The sequence below is a fragment of the Lepidochelys kempii genome, chromosome 1 (assembly GCF_965140265.1).
Source record: "Lepidochelys kempii isolate rLepKem1 chromosome 1, rLepKem1.hap2, whole genome shotgun sequence".
In the NCBI taxonomy this organism is placed as follows: Eukaryota; Metazoa; Chordata; order Testudines; family Cheloniidae; genus Lepidochelys; species Lepidochelys kempii.
Window position 1 is genome coordinate 240,691,487 of NC_133256.1, and position 16,359 is coordinate 240,707,845.

The following is a 16,359-nucleotide window of genomic DNA, read 5'->3' on the forward strand; positions in this document are numbered from 1 at the left end:
TACAGTCTAGGATAGGGATGGGCAAATTAAGGCCTGCCGGCCGCACCACACAGCTCGGCCCTGCTCTGGGGTGCCAGGTCGGTGACTGCACCATGCAGCTCTCTGAAGCCGCGGCATGGCCCCGCTCCGAGGATTGGGGGCCGCTCCTCGTGTAGGAGGCAGAGCAGGGACATGCCACTGCTTCCGGGAGCCTCTTGAGGTAAGCACCGCTTGGAGCCCACAACCCTGAGCCTCTCCCCATGCCCCAACCCCCTGCCCCGATCCCCCTCCTGCTCTCCAAACCCCTTGATCCCAACACGGAGCACCCTCCTGTACCCCAGAGCCCGCACCCCCAGCTGGAACCTCCACCCCTTCCTGCACCTCTGCCGCAGCCTTGATCCCCCTCTGAATCCCTTGGTTCCAGCCCAGAGCACCCTTCTACACCCTAAACTCCTCATCCCCAGCCCCACCCCAAAGCCCACACCCTCATCCATAGCCCTCATCCCAATTTTGTGAGCATTCATGGCCTGCCATGCAATTTCTATTCCTCGACGTGACCCTCGGTCAAAAAATTTGCCCACCCCAGTCTAGGAAAAGGCATGTTATATGGACAGACTGTTTTGTCCTGTTCTGAGCAGAACTTGTGCAACTACATCTAGTCAGAAATAAATCTCTGTTCTGGTACCGCTCCCAGGTTGAAGATCTCATCACCTATTTCTTTAATGACTATTTGTGAAGTTCCATTATCACTGTCCTCAGTTGATCTGCCAAGCTGTTGTCCTTACATGCTAGATGTAGGGCAAGAAGGATAGATGTTAACACCCAATCCCACAGCACAACTGCCTCTTTGCAAGTCGGAAGTGCAAATCCCTCCGTTTCCTGATGTAATCCATCACTGTCATATTGTCCAACAACTTATACTACACCTTGTTCTTGCCCTGTGATATTTATATATAGTTTTTTTTCCCCCCTGAGAATTACAGTGAATTAATCTGTTGAAATACACTCCCCATCCACATTGGAGGTGCCCAAAGTGATTGTTTCTGATGGAGAGTTGAAAGGTACCCCTCAGAATGTTAACCACGTCAAGCATAGAAATATCTTTCTTGAGATGATCAGCTATGCAAACGTGCTGTCTGTATTTGGTTTGTAATTAAATGCCAGACAATGCTGCAGACTCTTCAGCCTGAGCAGAGTATAATGTGAATGAAGCCATGAGGCACGTGAGACCTAGAAAGAATTTTTAAGTGGGATTTTGACAAAGCAGTGTTATGGCAGAGCCAAGCTGCAGAAGTCTTCCTGGAAGAAAGGCTCTGCCTTCTGGAGAATAAAGAACTGCTCCTATAAAGGGAATCCTTTGCATATGTATCAATAGAGATCTCTTGATTATCTTAAATCAGAGGTGGGCAAGCTACGGCCTATGGGACCATCTTGCCCGGCCCTTGAGCTCCTGGCCTGGGAGGCCGTCACCCCCGCCGCCACACCACCGCGCGGCGCAATGCTCTGGGCAGCAGAGCCCAGCCTGATCTGGTGCAACCGTGCTGCGCGGCTGCCTTTCCTGGTGCAGCCGTGCTGCCAGCCACCAGTGCTCCAGGCAGCAAGCTGGGGAGGGGGTAGGGGGGGAGTGGTTGGATGGGTCAGGGGTCCCCAGGGGGCAGTCAGCAAGGGGAGGGGGGTTGGATGGGGCTGGGCCATGCCTGGCTGTTTGGGGAGGCACAGCCTCCCCTAACCGGCCCTCCATACAATTTCTGAAACCCGATGAGGCCCTCAGGCCAAAAAAAAAAAAAAGTTTGCCCGCCCCTGTCTTAAAGTACTAATTTCTTCAAAAGGCACATGTGTCAACTATGTCCTTGGAAAGGGTTTCTGATGAGATTTAAATAAGGATTAATAAATATATCCTGGTGTCTTAATGAGTGGCAACTGCTGACTGGTACTTTGTAAATACTCAGAAGGCAGCAGATAAACCAAGAGATAAAAATTTGTACTGAAGTGAAGTGATCTTGCCCAACCAGAAAAAAAGATATTTGTGTGCCTGGTGAAAGATATGGAAGTACACTTCTTTCAGATACAGGTTCCAGAATAGAGATGGAAGGAGCAGTTGCGGAAGGGAATCAAACTGAGTGGCATAACCATCTTTTATGGTCTCCAGAATTCACATGTCTGTCATTATGAAATGTAAGTTGGCCCTGCTAACAAGAGGGAAACATCGAAACTAAGTAAATGGATCCCTGCACTTCAGCTCTAAATTCAGAGGCAGACACAAATAGTCTCGAACCAACTGTACCTCACTCTTGGACCCTGATCCAGGGGAAGAAACTGGAACTTTTTGTACAGTGCTCTTCATCTTCTATCCCTGAAGTACTAGGCACTAACTATGGACTTTTTCCTCACATACAGACCCCTTAGATGCATCAGATATGGGAAGTTTTGTGGCCAGAGCTCCACTGCAAGAATAAGACTTGCATCCTGTTCTGGCTCCTTGCAAGCCCTTGGGGTAAGAGCGCTGCAGATAGAGCACCTTGTAATGGGCCCCGAATGTTAGGAAGACTACTGGACAAGAGGCTCATTTAGTGAAGTCAGATATTTTAACTTTTGAATCTGCCATAAATCCAGTAGTTGGAACCAAAACCTGAACTAAATATACAAAGCTAAAAATAAGATTTAGAAAAAACTAAATCGGAACCAACCAACACTAAAACATTAAGAACAATACTTGGTAAGGCAAAGATTTCTATAGAGACACGGGTCTGATTGATATGAAGAGGTTCACCTCTGTCTGCTGCTGTAGCTGAATGGAATTAACATGGTAGATGGTGCCTTTTACACACTCTCCCTCAAAACTTTCCAAGAATGCAACAGGGAGGGGTAAGAAGGGCACCTGAGTCCTCTAATAGGCTATAATATGAGAAGAGTCCATCATCTGAACTGTACCAGACAGCACATCTCATGAGTGGGAATATACAGAGGACCCTCGAAGAAAGCACTTTTATATAGGGTCGTAGGTTTGTGCAGTACCTCATTAAAAAGAGAAAATTATATGTGCTGCTGAGCCAAGAAAGCTCAATATAAGCTTATATAAAGCTAAATAGATGTTTTCCCCACTGTAAAGAATGGTGGGTTTTATAGGATTTTATTCTAACTTCTACCAACAATTTAAGATATTTTGGCAAGTCACTTAACCTACAGTGATTCAGTTCCCCGCCTGTAAAATAGCCATTATTTTCTTGGAACATGGGGTAGCAGCATTGCTCAGGTTTGGCCCAACTGCCTTCTGAGGAGACTGCTGCCGCTGCCCATGCCTGAGGCAAGTGGGGGTCAGGCTAGCTCTCAAACCTCAGGCCCAACCCTACAGGACAGGAATTGCCATTGCTGGGTAAGCCCCCATACGCCATCCTTTTCTCCTGGATTGGGATTAGGATTGCAGTGCCTGGATGAAGGGTGCTGCTACAGATGGTTGGTGCCTCCTCGGTGGGGAAAAGAAGCCAATGCTGGCCTGCTATGATTTTCAAGAGGTAAAGCTGAATTTTATTTGTTGGGTTGTGGTTTTTTGTTTGGTTTGTTTTTTAAATCAACGATTATGGAGCAGTCACATTAAACCTATGACATTTCTAAAATTACTGTGACTGCACCATGATTTTTGATAAAAATGCTGTGACAAATCTGAAGCCCTAATAATTAAACACTAAAAATTAGTCTACATGCCACCAGTAACCACTGCAACATTTACACTAGACATTGGCTGACGCTGTGGAGGTAAGTCTACTTCCCTCCCCCCCCACACCTTTCATCTGCGTAAAGACAAACAGATGTCTATAGGACCATCTACACAATGGCAAGCTGGCAGAATATTATTATATTATAGAACCAGAGTCCTAAAAGTTCTCATGTGATACCCAAAATACTTTCTAGGAAAGTATATAATTGCTAAAAGAATTCTGTATAGTGAACAGACTTTGCTTATTTGCAATCCTTCAGAAGGGCAATGAGCACTGGCTGTTTTTCACCCTTGTTGCAGGGATATTTTAAGCTGAATTCGGTAAGCCTCTTCAGTTAAGTCTGTACTAACAGCCAATTTGTAGCCTAGCAGCAGACTGAATGATGCTTCTGTACACACCCATCTCAAACCAGAGCATTTCTGTTTACAGGCATCATCTGCAAGGCACAGTGCCACGGACAGGCTGATTTTTTTTATACAGTACTATCCAAGTGGTCCCCATCTTCCAAGGACAACAGAGTAGCAGGAGTCCTCGCAGTCAGAGCTGTTAAAGCACAGAAAGGAGCTGCAGTTATATTTCTTCCTGGCCATTACAGAATCTTTAGCTTATGATGAAGACACTCATCCAACATGAACCAATTCAGTTGACCAAGCATATAGCTTAGTCCCACGTATTTGATGGGTAGGAAATTTGCATATATGTTTGTTTTTAGAGCATACTGCCTTTGTTTCCCACTCACACCTCCTTTCCCATGTATACTATATATTTCAGATAGGTTTATGCTTCATTATAGGAGTACAGACTTTTTAAAAACAAAGATTATAGGCTCTTAGGGCCAGATTTTTAAAAGGTATTTAGGCACCTAGTGGGATTTTCAAAAGCACCTTGGTACCTAAATCTCATTTCAATCCCATTTATAAAGGACCTAAATACCTTATAAAAATCTGGCCCTTAATTCACACATTCCAAAACAATTATGCAGCATCTAAGAGTCAAGCCTCATTTATCCAGAGTCATTCGCAGAGTTTCAAGGTACGCAACTTACCTTTTGCAGGTCCAAGGATAAAGCTGGCTCCTCTAAGAGGAGCCCCTCATCAGAGTGGTCATCATCATAGCTTAACTGTCCTGCACTGTCAGGCATGTGTCCTTTCCTGAGCCGTAGGACTGGCTCTGGAATAACAGTGTTATCGAGATCCGTTGGTTCATTCATGAGACACTGGGGCCCTTCTCAGAAGGGTTCTGCTCCCTCTTGTGGGATAGGTTTTGAAGACAATGTGTTGTCCCTAAAAAGCAAACAGAGTTTACTTAGCTGAAGTCTGAAAGATTCTAGAAAGTTGGTTAGGCATATGACACACTTATATGCAAGGAGATTTATCTAGTTGGTACCAATGCTCTTACAGGCACCTCTTATTAGAGAGGACTTCCATTTCTACTCATATGACCAGTAATTCTTAACCATTTTCCTTGCTCTGGTTTCCTTTAAAGGAGGCAGAAGGAATGTTCGTATCAAAAGCACTAGCTATTATGTTCCCCGATATGACAGTCAGTCAATTCACAACTAGATGTGTTTAATAAAGATTTCTGTTTTTGAAACAAATTTTCAACATGGATACGATGGAAATTCTTTCTAGCTAAATCTGTACTTTTAGACAGACACTAGATAACCACCAAAGACACACTATAATCTTTAGAGTATTCCTTGGCACATGGCAGGCTGCATTACAAGATGGAATGCCAGCTCCTGTTTACATTAGGCTTCTTGGGAAATCTCCCTTTCTTACAGTAGCACTCCCTTTCTGAAGCCAGTAGTAGTAACTGTCTTTCCATTAGGGTTTAAGGCAGCCAGTGGTGTTTTTACCACCACGTCCTATAGACCTGTTAGACAAAAACAATGGCATGAGTGCCTGCTGCCATATTTACAGTAGCACACCCACACTTACTACCATCAATGGAACTGTACCAGTACTAGAGCAAGAGTGGGCTACATCTTCACAAAAGAATCTAGTAAGTGGCATGTCTTCTGTCATGGCCAATCTAAGACTGAGTCGTTGCTCCTTTCTGGTCCCCAAGACTCATTTTCTATCCCCTCAAGATTGTTAAGAGCCATTCCTGAAGTGAATTTACACTCCTGTGCTTTGCAAATAAATTTTGGGAAACTCGCATTCATGGTGTTAAAGTAGTGGGAAATTTCTTGATTCAAATTAACTGACTCCTAGCCTTCCCTCATTCTGGGAGTATTATCTGGTAGTAGTTGCTCATCTTCTACAACACCAACTTTGTGCTAGACACTTCAAGATCCAGTGCAACAGGAAGGAGCATAATCAGTGATTGGTCAGTTAGGAATGCTAGAAGACATCATCATTTAAATAATTCTGAGATCCATGAGTTGAGAGAGAGAGAGAGAGATCTTCATTTTATGCAAGACAATCTATTGAAGGTATATATCTACTACTAATCACTACAGTAGCATCTAAGCACTTAAACACACAGTTACAAATCACAAGCAGATATAGGGCTGGTCTACCCTACCATGGTAAATCAATCTAACTTACGCAACTTCAGTTACATGAATAACGTAACTGAAGTCAAACGTAGTTAGATCCACTTACCGCGGTGGCTACACTGAACTGTGTCGACGGGAGAGTGTCTCCCATTGACTTCCCTTATGTTTCCCAGGGAGGTGGAATGCACAAATACACAAATCTTCACCAGACCCACTAAATCAACACACTCTGCATTGATTGCAGCAGTGCCGATCTACTGGTAAGCATAGACATGCCCACAGTAAGAATCAATTGGTTAGACAGAAGTTGTCCAATAAAAGACAATACCTCACCCACCTTGTGTCTCTAATATCCTGGGACCAACACTGCTACAATACTGCATTCTACATTAGTTTGTAAGTTACAAGCAAAAACAACTACATAAACAATAACCTTAAGGTTGCAAAGACACAGGTGTGTTAGGAAATGACAGAATCAAAAGACTGCCTGAACAAGCTAGGAAAATGGGGTCTAGATTAAATTACCATAAAGTGAGTGCACAACTGGTTGAAAAACTATATTTTAAGAGGTTTCAGAGTATTTTAAGAGTATTTAACAATGGTGTTTTGCTGTCAAACTACAAGGACACATCAAGTGATGTCTTTCACAGGTCTGTCGTGGGTCCAGTACTACCCAAAGTTTGCATTAAGGCAGGGGTGGGCAAACTTTTTGGCCCGGGGGCCACATCTGGGAATAGAAATTGAATGGCAGGCCATGAATGCTCACACAATTGGGGTTGGGGGTGCAGACTCCGGGATGGGGTTGGGGGATGAGGAATTTGGAGTATAGGAGGGTGCTCTGAGCTGGGAACGAAGGGTTCAGAGGGCATGAGGGGGATCAGGGCTGGGGCAGGGGTTGGGGTACAGGCTCCAGCTGGGGTACAGGCTCTGGGGTGAGGCTGGAGATGAGAGATTTGGGGGTGCAGGAGGGTGCTCTGGACTGAGATAGAGGGATTTGGAGGGTGGGAGTGGGATCAGGGCTGGGGCATGGGAAGAGACTCAGGGGTGCAGACTCCGGGTGGTGACTACCTCAAGCGGCTCTGGGAAGCAGCAGCATCTCTCTTCTCCCACTCCTGTGCATTGAAGCATCAAAGGGGGGCGATTGGAGCATGCAGGAGCCGGATGGGGGCCATGCCGCGGCTTCCAGGACCCACATGGAGCGGCCCCTGACCCTGCTCCCCAGCTGAAATGCCGGAGTGCTGGAGCAGGGCAAGCCCCAGACCCCGCTCCTCAGCAGGAGCTCAAGGGCCAGCTTAAAATGGCTGGCAGGCCAGATCCGGCCTATGGGCCGCAGTTTGCGCACCCCTGCATTAAGGAATTGAATGATGTTATAGAGTACACTTATAAAATCTGCAGTTGATAAAGTGAAAAGGTTTGCAAGCACTTTGGAGGATTGGATTAGAATTCAAAATTATCTTGACAAATTGGAAAACTGGTCTGAAATCAGCAAGATGCAAGTCAGTTAAAAACAATGCAAAGTACTACACTTAGGAAGGGGAAAAACAAAATGCACAACTACAAAAAGGGGAATTACTGGCAAGCCAGTATACTGCTGAAATGGATCTGGGCTTATGGAAGATCACAAACTGAAGGAGTCAACAGAGTGATGCTGCCACAAAAAAGTCAAGTTTCATTCTGGGATGTATTAATATGGAGTGTCACATGTAAGAAATGGGAGGAAACTGTTCCGTTCTACTCAGCACTGGTGAGGCCTCAGCTGGAGTAGTGTGTCCAGTTTTGGGCACCAGACTTTAAGAAGAATTTGAACAAACTGGAGAGTCCAGAGGACAGAAACAAAAATGGAGAGGTTTAGAAAATATGATTATGAGGAAAGGTTGAAAGAACTGGAGATGTTTAGTGTAAAGAAGTGAAGACTGAAGGAACATAAGTCTTCAAGTACGTAAAAAGTTAGAAGATAATTAATCACTGTCCTCTTTATATGTTCACCAAGGGTAGGATAAGTAGTAATCAGCTTTAGTTTGCAGTAAGGGAAATTTAGGTTAGATATTTGGAAAAAAAGTTTCTAAATATAAAGGATAGCAGCACTGGAACAGGTTTCTTAGGGAGACTGTAGAATATTTGGAGATTTAAGAGCGAGTTAGACAAACACTTGTCAGGGATGGTCTCTGTATACTCAATCCTGCCTCAGCACAGGGGAATGGACTAGATGACCCTCTTGAAGTCCCTTTCAGTCCTACATTTCTATGATTTTATGTCCACAATAAAGTTTCAAAAGATTAGGTATAAGAGGTTCCCATACTCTCATCTTTGTAGAGCTGGTTATATGGTGCTTATTACCCTTTTGTAGGTAAGAAACAGAACAGAGAAAGGAAGAGCAAAAACAGACTGATTAGATTAAAAACAGACTGACTAAAATCTATTGCAATAGAGACAGCTAAAAATTCACTTTCCTAATTGGACTTCTCCATGTGAGTAATTGCTAGTTGCCACATGAATATTTGATCACAAATGGGAAAAAGTGGGCTACAGTCATGAATAGGAAGGACAAATGAGTTTTATTAAGTTATGGTCCACACTATGAGTAGTTGAGAACCCCTAGAGCAGTGGTGGGGAACCTTTTTTCTATCAGGGGCATTGACCCACAGAGAAAAAAAAAACTGCGGGCCACACACAAATATAAAGCAAGGGTCTGATCCAAAGCCCATACCATTGACTACCCCGGTCTTTGGATCCAACGCTGTGATGCGGTTCTTGCTGTAAATCACCCCTACCATACCCTGGTGCTGTCATGTGGCTCTTCTGAGTTCCCCTGTTTGTCAGTACATTTCTGGGGGGTCCAGAGCCAACTGCAGGATCCCCGGGAGGGTGGGGCCTCCTCCCCAGAATGGACCAAGAGGGGCTGTCCTCTCTTGGCTCTGGGGTGGGCGGCCCAATGGCATAGCCAAGACAGGACACTTGGGTGGGACCCGACTTCGGGTGGGTGAGCAATGATGGTGGGGGGGGTGACAGGAAGGATTGAGGCCACCTCCCCCTCAACCCCTCCAGCCAGCCTTGTGTGGGGGGCGGGAAGGGAAGAGGGGGGAGAAATGATGGACCCAGTAGTCTCAGCCAATTGGGGGGCCCCAGGTGCATACCCAGCTCCAAGAGGAGCCGCCGCTCTCCAGCAGCAACGGCTCCCGTCCCACTGCCCCACACCAGGCCTGGCTCCCCAAGGGAAAGGCCTACATTTTTTGAGCATTCCTCTGCTGCCACTGGGCCGCCTGCTTGCTTGCCCTACTCCCAGTGGCGGATTAGCCACTGGGCAAAGGGGGCGTGCCCAGGAGCCCCAGCCAATTGGGAGGCCTCCACCTGCTCTGACCCCCTGCACAGCGCTCCAGCCAGGGAATGGGGTCAGGGTACTGGTCTTGCCCCGACCCCTCTCCCCGGCTGGAGCGCCGGGCAGGCGGAGCAGGGTGAGCCCCGACCCTGCTCTGTGGGCTGGAGGAAATTAAGCAATGGGCCGGATCTGGCCTGCAGGACATATTTCTGTAGGGCAGGGGTGGGGAACCTATTTAAGTAACTGAGAAGTAAGCATGATCAGTAGCATCTGTTCAGTAGGTCCTAGTTAAAACATTGCCCCCTCTTTTTAGAGCATTAAAATGCACATGGTCACTGCCAAGCCTGACAGACACAGAAAGTAGGGAGATTATAAGTGTCTTATTAGAACACATAGAAACATCTTCCAAAAACCCAAGTGTCTTAACATTAGCAACAGGAGAGAACATGACTGTGAACAGACTGTAGAATTTAAGTTTAGAGCCTCCACAATGTTTTGCTGCATTCCTCATTGAAATTCCATTTAAAGAAAAAGGTTTACAGTTGCCATGATACAACCACTGAGAGATAAACCCTTCTTAGTGACTTATTCAGAAACCATGGTGATAGCCACAATATAAGAACCTAGACAGAAACTAATGAGCTCCTGCTACAGTTAACCCAGCTTCAGAAAACTGTCTACAGTCAAAGAGCAACAAAAATGTGACCTCCAAAGATTAATTGGACCTTTTAAAACCCTGTCTATGCTAATATTTAGCCATGTTTATTACACAGTTAATGACATGCCAGGCTCTACTCATGGAATATAAAGACACAACATGGTTAATACTCCAGTAGTAACTATGGTAAGCTAACATGTCATCTTTGGCAGTAGTTTTACCCAATATATGGTTGCCTTCCTGTAACCAGGACACAATTATGCAGTATATTTCATACCCCTTAAGCAGTTTAACCAGACTTAAAATTTGTGGATGTAAGTATTCTGTCGAGTGTGGATGCAAGTATTCGGACAAAGGTGTTTATAATCAATATAGTTTATTCCCATACACTGGCACAAATAAGCTGTCACTACCTGGTCTCGGGCCCCCTCTTTGGGCAGATACCAGTCGACTGCAACTGGATCCAACTGCTGAATCCTACTTACTGCTAAGCCACACTAAGTCTGGGTAGTGATCAATCACTGTTCCTAGCTCTGGGGAGGTCTTGGGCACACTCCCAGATGCAGACACTTGCATCCTTCTGTGGCTGTGTGGTCTCACAACTTGGCCACGTTAAGCCTGGACCCAGTGCCTCCTGAGCGCCAGCTGCTTAGACACATTTCCTTTCAGAGTCCACCTGGCAGTGGGAGCTCTAGATTTCTAGTTAACCAATTGAGGAACAATGAAGGAGTGGTAGTAAAACAAGTAACACAGGCTTAAGCTTGCTCTATACTTAAAACTTAGGTTGATATAGCTATGGTGTGTAAGATCATACAAAAAGTCTGTGCTGTGTCCCCGTCCCCCCCGGGGAGGGGGAGAGGAGAGAGCACTGCCTGTGCTGTGTCTATCCCAGGGAGGAGGAGGGCGGGGGGGGGGGGGGGAGAGCACAGAGCTGTGGCTGCTGGAACGAAGTGATTGGTCACTCACCTGCACTGCCCCTTTGCCATCTGTGGCTACCGCGCTGCCCCATCCCGCCACGGAGCCATCGCTGGCCTTGCTACTCAGGAGCCTCCTGCTGTGCTGCACAGGCAAGAGCCCAGCCGGGGGCAGATCTGGGTGGGGGCTGATGTTGGGGTGTCCCCCTGCCCATCATGTGCCCAGGTAGGCAGAGTGTACCCCTAGCCCATGCCCTGTAGAGACACCCAAAAGCGGCCCTGTGTGTTGGGCGGAGGGGAGGAGAGAGAGCTCAAAACAAGCCTTTGGAGCTGCTCAGGCAGGGGAGGAGGCAGCTGCTGTTCTGGATACCTCCCTGCTGTCAGGATGTCACCCCACACCTTGGGTGAAATTTGCAGCAGGATGGAAGATGCTGCCCCTTCCCTGCACTGGTGGCTCGGACCCCTTTGTGAGTTCACCCGGTCCGGTCTGTGCTGCAAGTGGCTCATGCGGGGACCCAGACACTCATGTGCTATCTCGAGCGCCCTCTCCCCAACCCCATATGTGGGTGTCTTCCAGACCCCAGCAAACCCCTCACTAGTGCCACCCAGCCTGGGACAGAGGCTGGCTTCTTGCCCTCCATGTTTGTGCCCCTGCCCAGGGTACTGTCCCCTCCATGCACCTTGGTGGTGCATTCCCAGCCTATAGATAGATAATTTATTGGGCTACTAGCCCAAAACTTGCCCAGATTGGGCTACTTTAAGTGACTTTGGGCTATTAATACAGTAGAAATCTGGCAGCCACTTTTGCTTATTTCAGCCTTACAACCGCTTTGCTGGAATACCAGTATACTATATCAAGTAATTTACTGGCCCCATTCTTGCAAGGTCTCACCTGTTATGTTATCCATGGCCTGGTTATAATTTTTGGTACTGGTAGAACTATTTCAGTTTGGGTGAGGGAGAGCCATTTACCAAGCAGGCCAGGTCTACCCTAGGACTCTTTCTGGCATACCTGTATTGATCAGGGATGTGATTTGTGACCAACATTCCTGTACCAGCAAAAGGCTACTGTGCGGATGCAGCTTATACTGGCAGAATTTAGCATGAGCATACAAATCCACACTAGATCCAAGAGAGTGGAAGTTAAGCAATTAAGAAAGGAAGTGATTTTCAGTCTGCTTAAATTTGTGGTGTTGTTGACGTTTAACTTCAATTACTAACTTTTGTAGCTGAAGTCTGAGCTCTTGTACCTTACATGAAGGGGCAAGATTGTTGAATCTTTACATCTAAGCCTCCCACCTAGATGTCCTACAGCAAAACCAGACTCTATATTCTTAATACTTAAAAGTAAAAGCAAGCAAGAAAAAAAGCTTTTAAAAATCTTAAGTTTTCTTTTTACATTACAAAGGAAAAATGGTACAAGACCAATTGTTAAATTCTTTGGAGGTAACTTTTAACAATCTGGAACAAATGAAAACATGTCTATCTCCCACCCACCTCTCTGCCCCCAAATAAAGAGGCACATCTACAAAATAAAGAGCTCTGCCTCCAGTAAATGGTCAGTGTGTCCAAACAGCTGCTTATAACCTGCAAACTGTCAGCGGACACTGCTGGCTGAGCAATTCACAGCAGGCTGCCCAGGCAGACAATCAAGCACATTCAGAAGCATTCAGACCCAAAGAAAGGGAAAAACCACAGATCTGTCTACACTAAAAGTGCATCTAGCTGAGGGGACCCAGCTATATCATTACCCCAACCCCCCGGCAGATGGGCAAATTGTATGGCAAATTGGATCTTCAGAGTTTTGTTGGCATCTTATGTCAAAGATTAGTCAGTTTCAGAAAGCCTAAATTAATATCCTCTTTACAGTACAAATTGGAGGATTGTTGTAACAGTTTTACTGTGCTGTACACTGGACCCAACAGACTAAAGTTTTGTCACAGAACAAGTTAAAAATGGAAAACAGATGTTCCAGTTTCCCCCACACTGTCTCACCAATGTGCCTCAACCCGGGCCTATGGAAACTTACTCTAGAGCAGGGATCTCACACTCAAACCACCGTGAGGGCCACATGAGGACTAGTACATTGGCCCGAGGGCCGCATCACTGACACTTCATATGAAGATACAAAAGCCCACACCCCCCGTGCCCCTGGCCCTGCCCCCACTTCACCCCTTCCAAGAGGCCTTGCCCTCCCCTGCCCCCATTCCAACCCCTTCCCCAAAGTCCCCATCCCAACTCTGCCCCCTCCCTGCCCCTATTCCAATCCCTTCCCCAAATCCCCACCCCTGCCCCGCCTCTTCTCTGCCTTCTCCCCTGAGCACGCAGCTCCCCACTCCTCCCCCCTGGAAAGCGCTAAGCACTGCCAAACAGCTGTTTGGCAGCAGGAAGTGCCTGGAGGTAGGCAGAGGAGCAGGGACGTGGCATGCTGGGGGAGAGGAGGGGCAGCAGGTGAGGGGAGCTTGGTGGCTGCAGGAAATAACTCTGCGGGCTGGCTGCGTGTTTGAGACCCCTGCTCTAGAGCAAGAGGAAAGTTCAGTCTCCACCTTTGACTCCCTTTTGATAGTAGTTGAGGTAACTAGTTGTGATGCTCTCCTCTGGTAATCTAGAACTGTAAGCCAGTGTGTTACCCCTCTGCCTGAACAAGAGTGAGCTTTGCTAGAGATTAGACTGACGGTCAGCTCCCTGCCACACCAGTCTGTCGAGTTCATCAGAAAAAACTCGAAGATTCCACCAGTCTTAAACTGGTTGCCAGCAAGCTAAGTGAACCTGAGTTCCCCAGAGACATCTCACTGGATACTCTCAGAAATTATTAAATTTGATGCCTCCAAAGAGACAGAGCACAGACCAGCCTTTTAGATTAGCAGAAGACTCACCCTTTACTTCAACATAACAGCACTAACACAGTTTACAGTAAAATGGAGAATAAGTTTATTAACAAAGGACGGAATAGGTTACAAAAAAACAAATATTACATGCTTTCTTGTGCCTAAAAGTGAATTCTAACAAGCTAGATCTTTGACTGAAAACAGTTTTTCACTAATAGCAAGCGATCAACAGCTCCTGCCCTTCAGGCCAAAAGGATCCATGATTCAGAGGGTGCTGTTAACTATTTCCTCTAAGTGATGGATAACTAAGGGGTTCTCTTCCTCTTTTTGTAGTCCAGCACCAGTTGGGGCGGGGGGTGGGGAGAAGAAATCAGGTTTTTATATATATATATACATACACATATATATATATATATATATATACACACACACACACACACAAACATTATATATATGTGTGTGTGTGTGTGTATATATAAGAAAAGTTTTGTAAATGAGTTACAATGGTTCATGGATTAGGGACCCAATCTTATGGGGTTCCAGGAGATTCCGTATGGATTATTTAGGTTAATCTTTCTAGACTGAGCAATGAGTCCCATTGGGTAGATAGAACAGGGGTCTCAAACATGCAGCCCGTGAGGTTATTTCCTGCAGGCTGCCAAGCTCCCTTCCACCTCGCTCTCCCTCCCCACAGCATGCCGCATCCCTGTTCTTCTGCCTGCCTCCAGGCGCTTCCCACCACCAAACAGCTGTTTGGCAGCACTTCACACTTTCCAGGAGGGAGGGGGGAGGAGCACGGAGCCACATGCTCAGGGGAGGAGGCAGAGAAGAGTCAGGGCAGGGATTCGGGGAAGGGGTCAGAATAGGGGCAGGGAGGGGGCAGAGTTGGGGTGTGAAGAGGCAGGGCAGTAGCGGGGCCTGATGGAAGGGGTGGAGTGGGTGCAGGGGCGGGGGCAGCAGGGGCGGGGGTGTCAGTGATGCGGCCCTCAGGCCAATGTACTAGTCCTTATGTGGCCCTCGTGGTGATTCGAGTTTGAAATCCCTGGTCTAGAAGATACCATCAGAGATGCTTAGGTTTGCAGTTCTCAAACTGGATTTGTCTCCCCAGAGGTAACATGCTTATTAACAGCAAAAATGGTCTTAAATAAATAGAGAGGTGAGAAATAAGACCTCTCAACCCTATTGTCCCTCTGCAAATTTGTGTATACTGAGTCAATCCCTTACCTCTCTAAAAGTGCAGTTTCAAAAAGTTCAACGAATAGAAGATTGTTGGGGATGGAATCGATCTGGACAAGGAGAAGAAATCTGGAGATAAATGTGAGAAGGGAGGGACACATGCTTGTTTTGTTAAAATATTATATGTTTGCTGTTGAAGAAATAAAAATAATATTTAATGCTGTTTTAGTTAAATAAAACAATTTAAATGTCTGTCTGGTGATATTTATGAAGTCATTGGGAGGTGAACTATCTGCTTCAATTACCTTTGGTAAATCAAATAACCAAACAATCATTCATTTTCTGATATAGCTGTAAAACTAATCTGAAAAGTTTTCAAAATAAATCACTGTTTAAAAATGTAGTGTGTACCTTCTAAAAATGAAACCTACATCTATCTCCGAGTTGTGAAGAATATGTATTAAGGTTATAACAACCAACAAGAATGCACTTTTATGTAGAAAACCATGATTAAAACAGTCTTCCTGACTAGTGATTTGAATCATGATTCAAATCTATTTGATTTAAATCAAATCCACCCTGAAATGAACCTCAGAAGAATTCTCAGAAGAGGGGCCTCCCTGAACTAAAGCAGCCTGTAAATGTACAGGAGCAGAAGAAATGGCCCAAGTTGTTATCCATTATAGAGGAGAAACTCTGCCAGCAGGGTTCTCTCATGAAAGGTGGATCCCAGCTTTCTGAACTGAACATGTGGGTGAGAAATGTTAGTTACTAGACAGGAAAGTAACTTGTTAAGAAGTATAGTCTAAAGATTACATTTTATTTTTTCTTTTACCTGTAACCCTATGTTTCTAAACCCTTGTATTTGAATCTCTATTTCTACCTTTAGGTCTGCTAAATAAACTACAAACTGGTTTTACCACAGACCGGTCTAAATGCTTTATGCTAAGGAGAGTGTTGAACTGAGGTGAAACCAGTGAACGAGGGTGCATTGCTTCCATGCAGGCAGAGGTTTGGTGTACATTGCATGCGTCATAAGATAAGTGACTGAGGGCTATACTATACTTTTGCTAAATTTTGCAAAACGTGGATTAGAACAAAGGCAAAGTTTTCAATGAACAAACTACCTAGACAGTCAGACAACCCGTGACCCATGTACAGACAAGCAGTTGTAGCTAAGGGAACTGGATCTGGAGCAACACTGTGACTCAAGCACTGATAATAGTTGTTTATGTATTAAAACATACTTCACAATTATTTCATAATGAA

At 45.7% G+C, this 16,359-nt stretch overlaps 1 protein-coding gene across 7 annotated transcripts in view; it reads right to left on the bottom strand.

The window, feature by feature from the left end:
- Positions 1-16,359, bottom strand: part of ADIPOR2 (adiponectin receptor 2) — a 64,557-nt gene that overhangs the window by 32,271 nt on the left and 15,927 nt on the right. For 4 of the 7 annotated variants that reach the window (XM_073320283.1, XM_073320273.1, XM_073320240.1 and 1 more), the window contains one exon: positions 4,741-4,978. In XM_073320283.1, coding sequence (XP_073176384.1) covers positions 4,741-4,905 — 165 coding nt within the window. In that variant the 5' untranslated portion in view covers positions 4,906-4,978. Of the gene's footprint in view, positions 1-4,740; positions 4,979-15,138; positions 15,220-16,359 lie in introns of those variants that run through there. The other 3 variants (XM_073320265.1, XM_073320258.1, XM_073320291.1) reach the window with 2 other exon arrangements.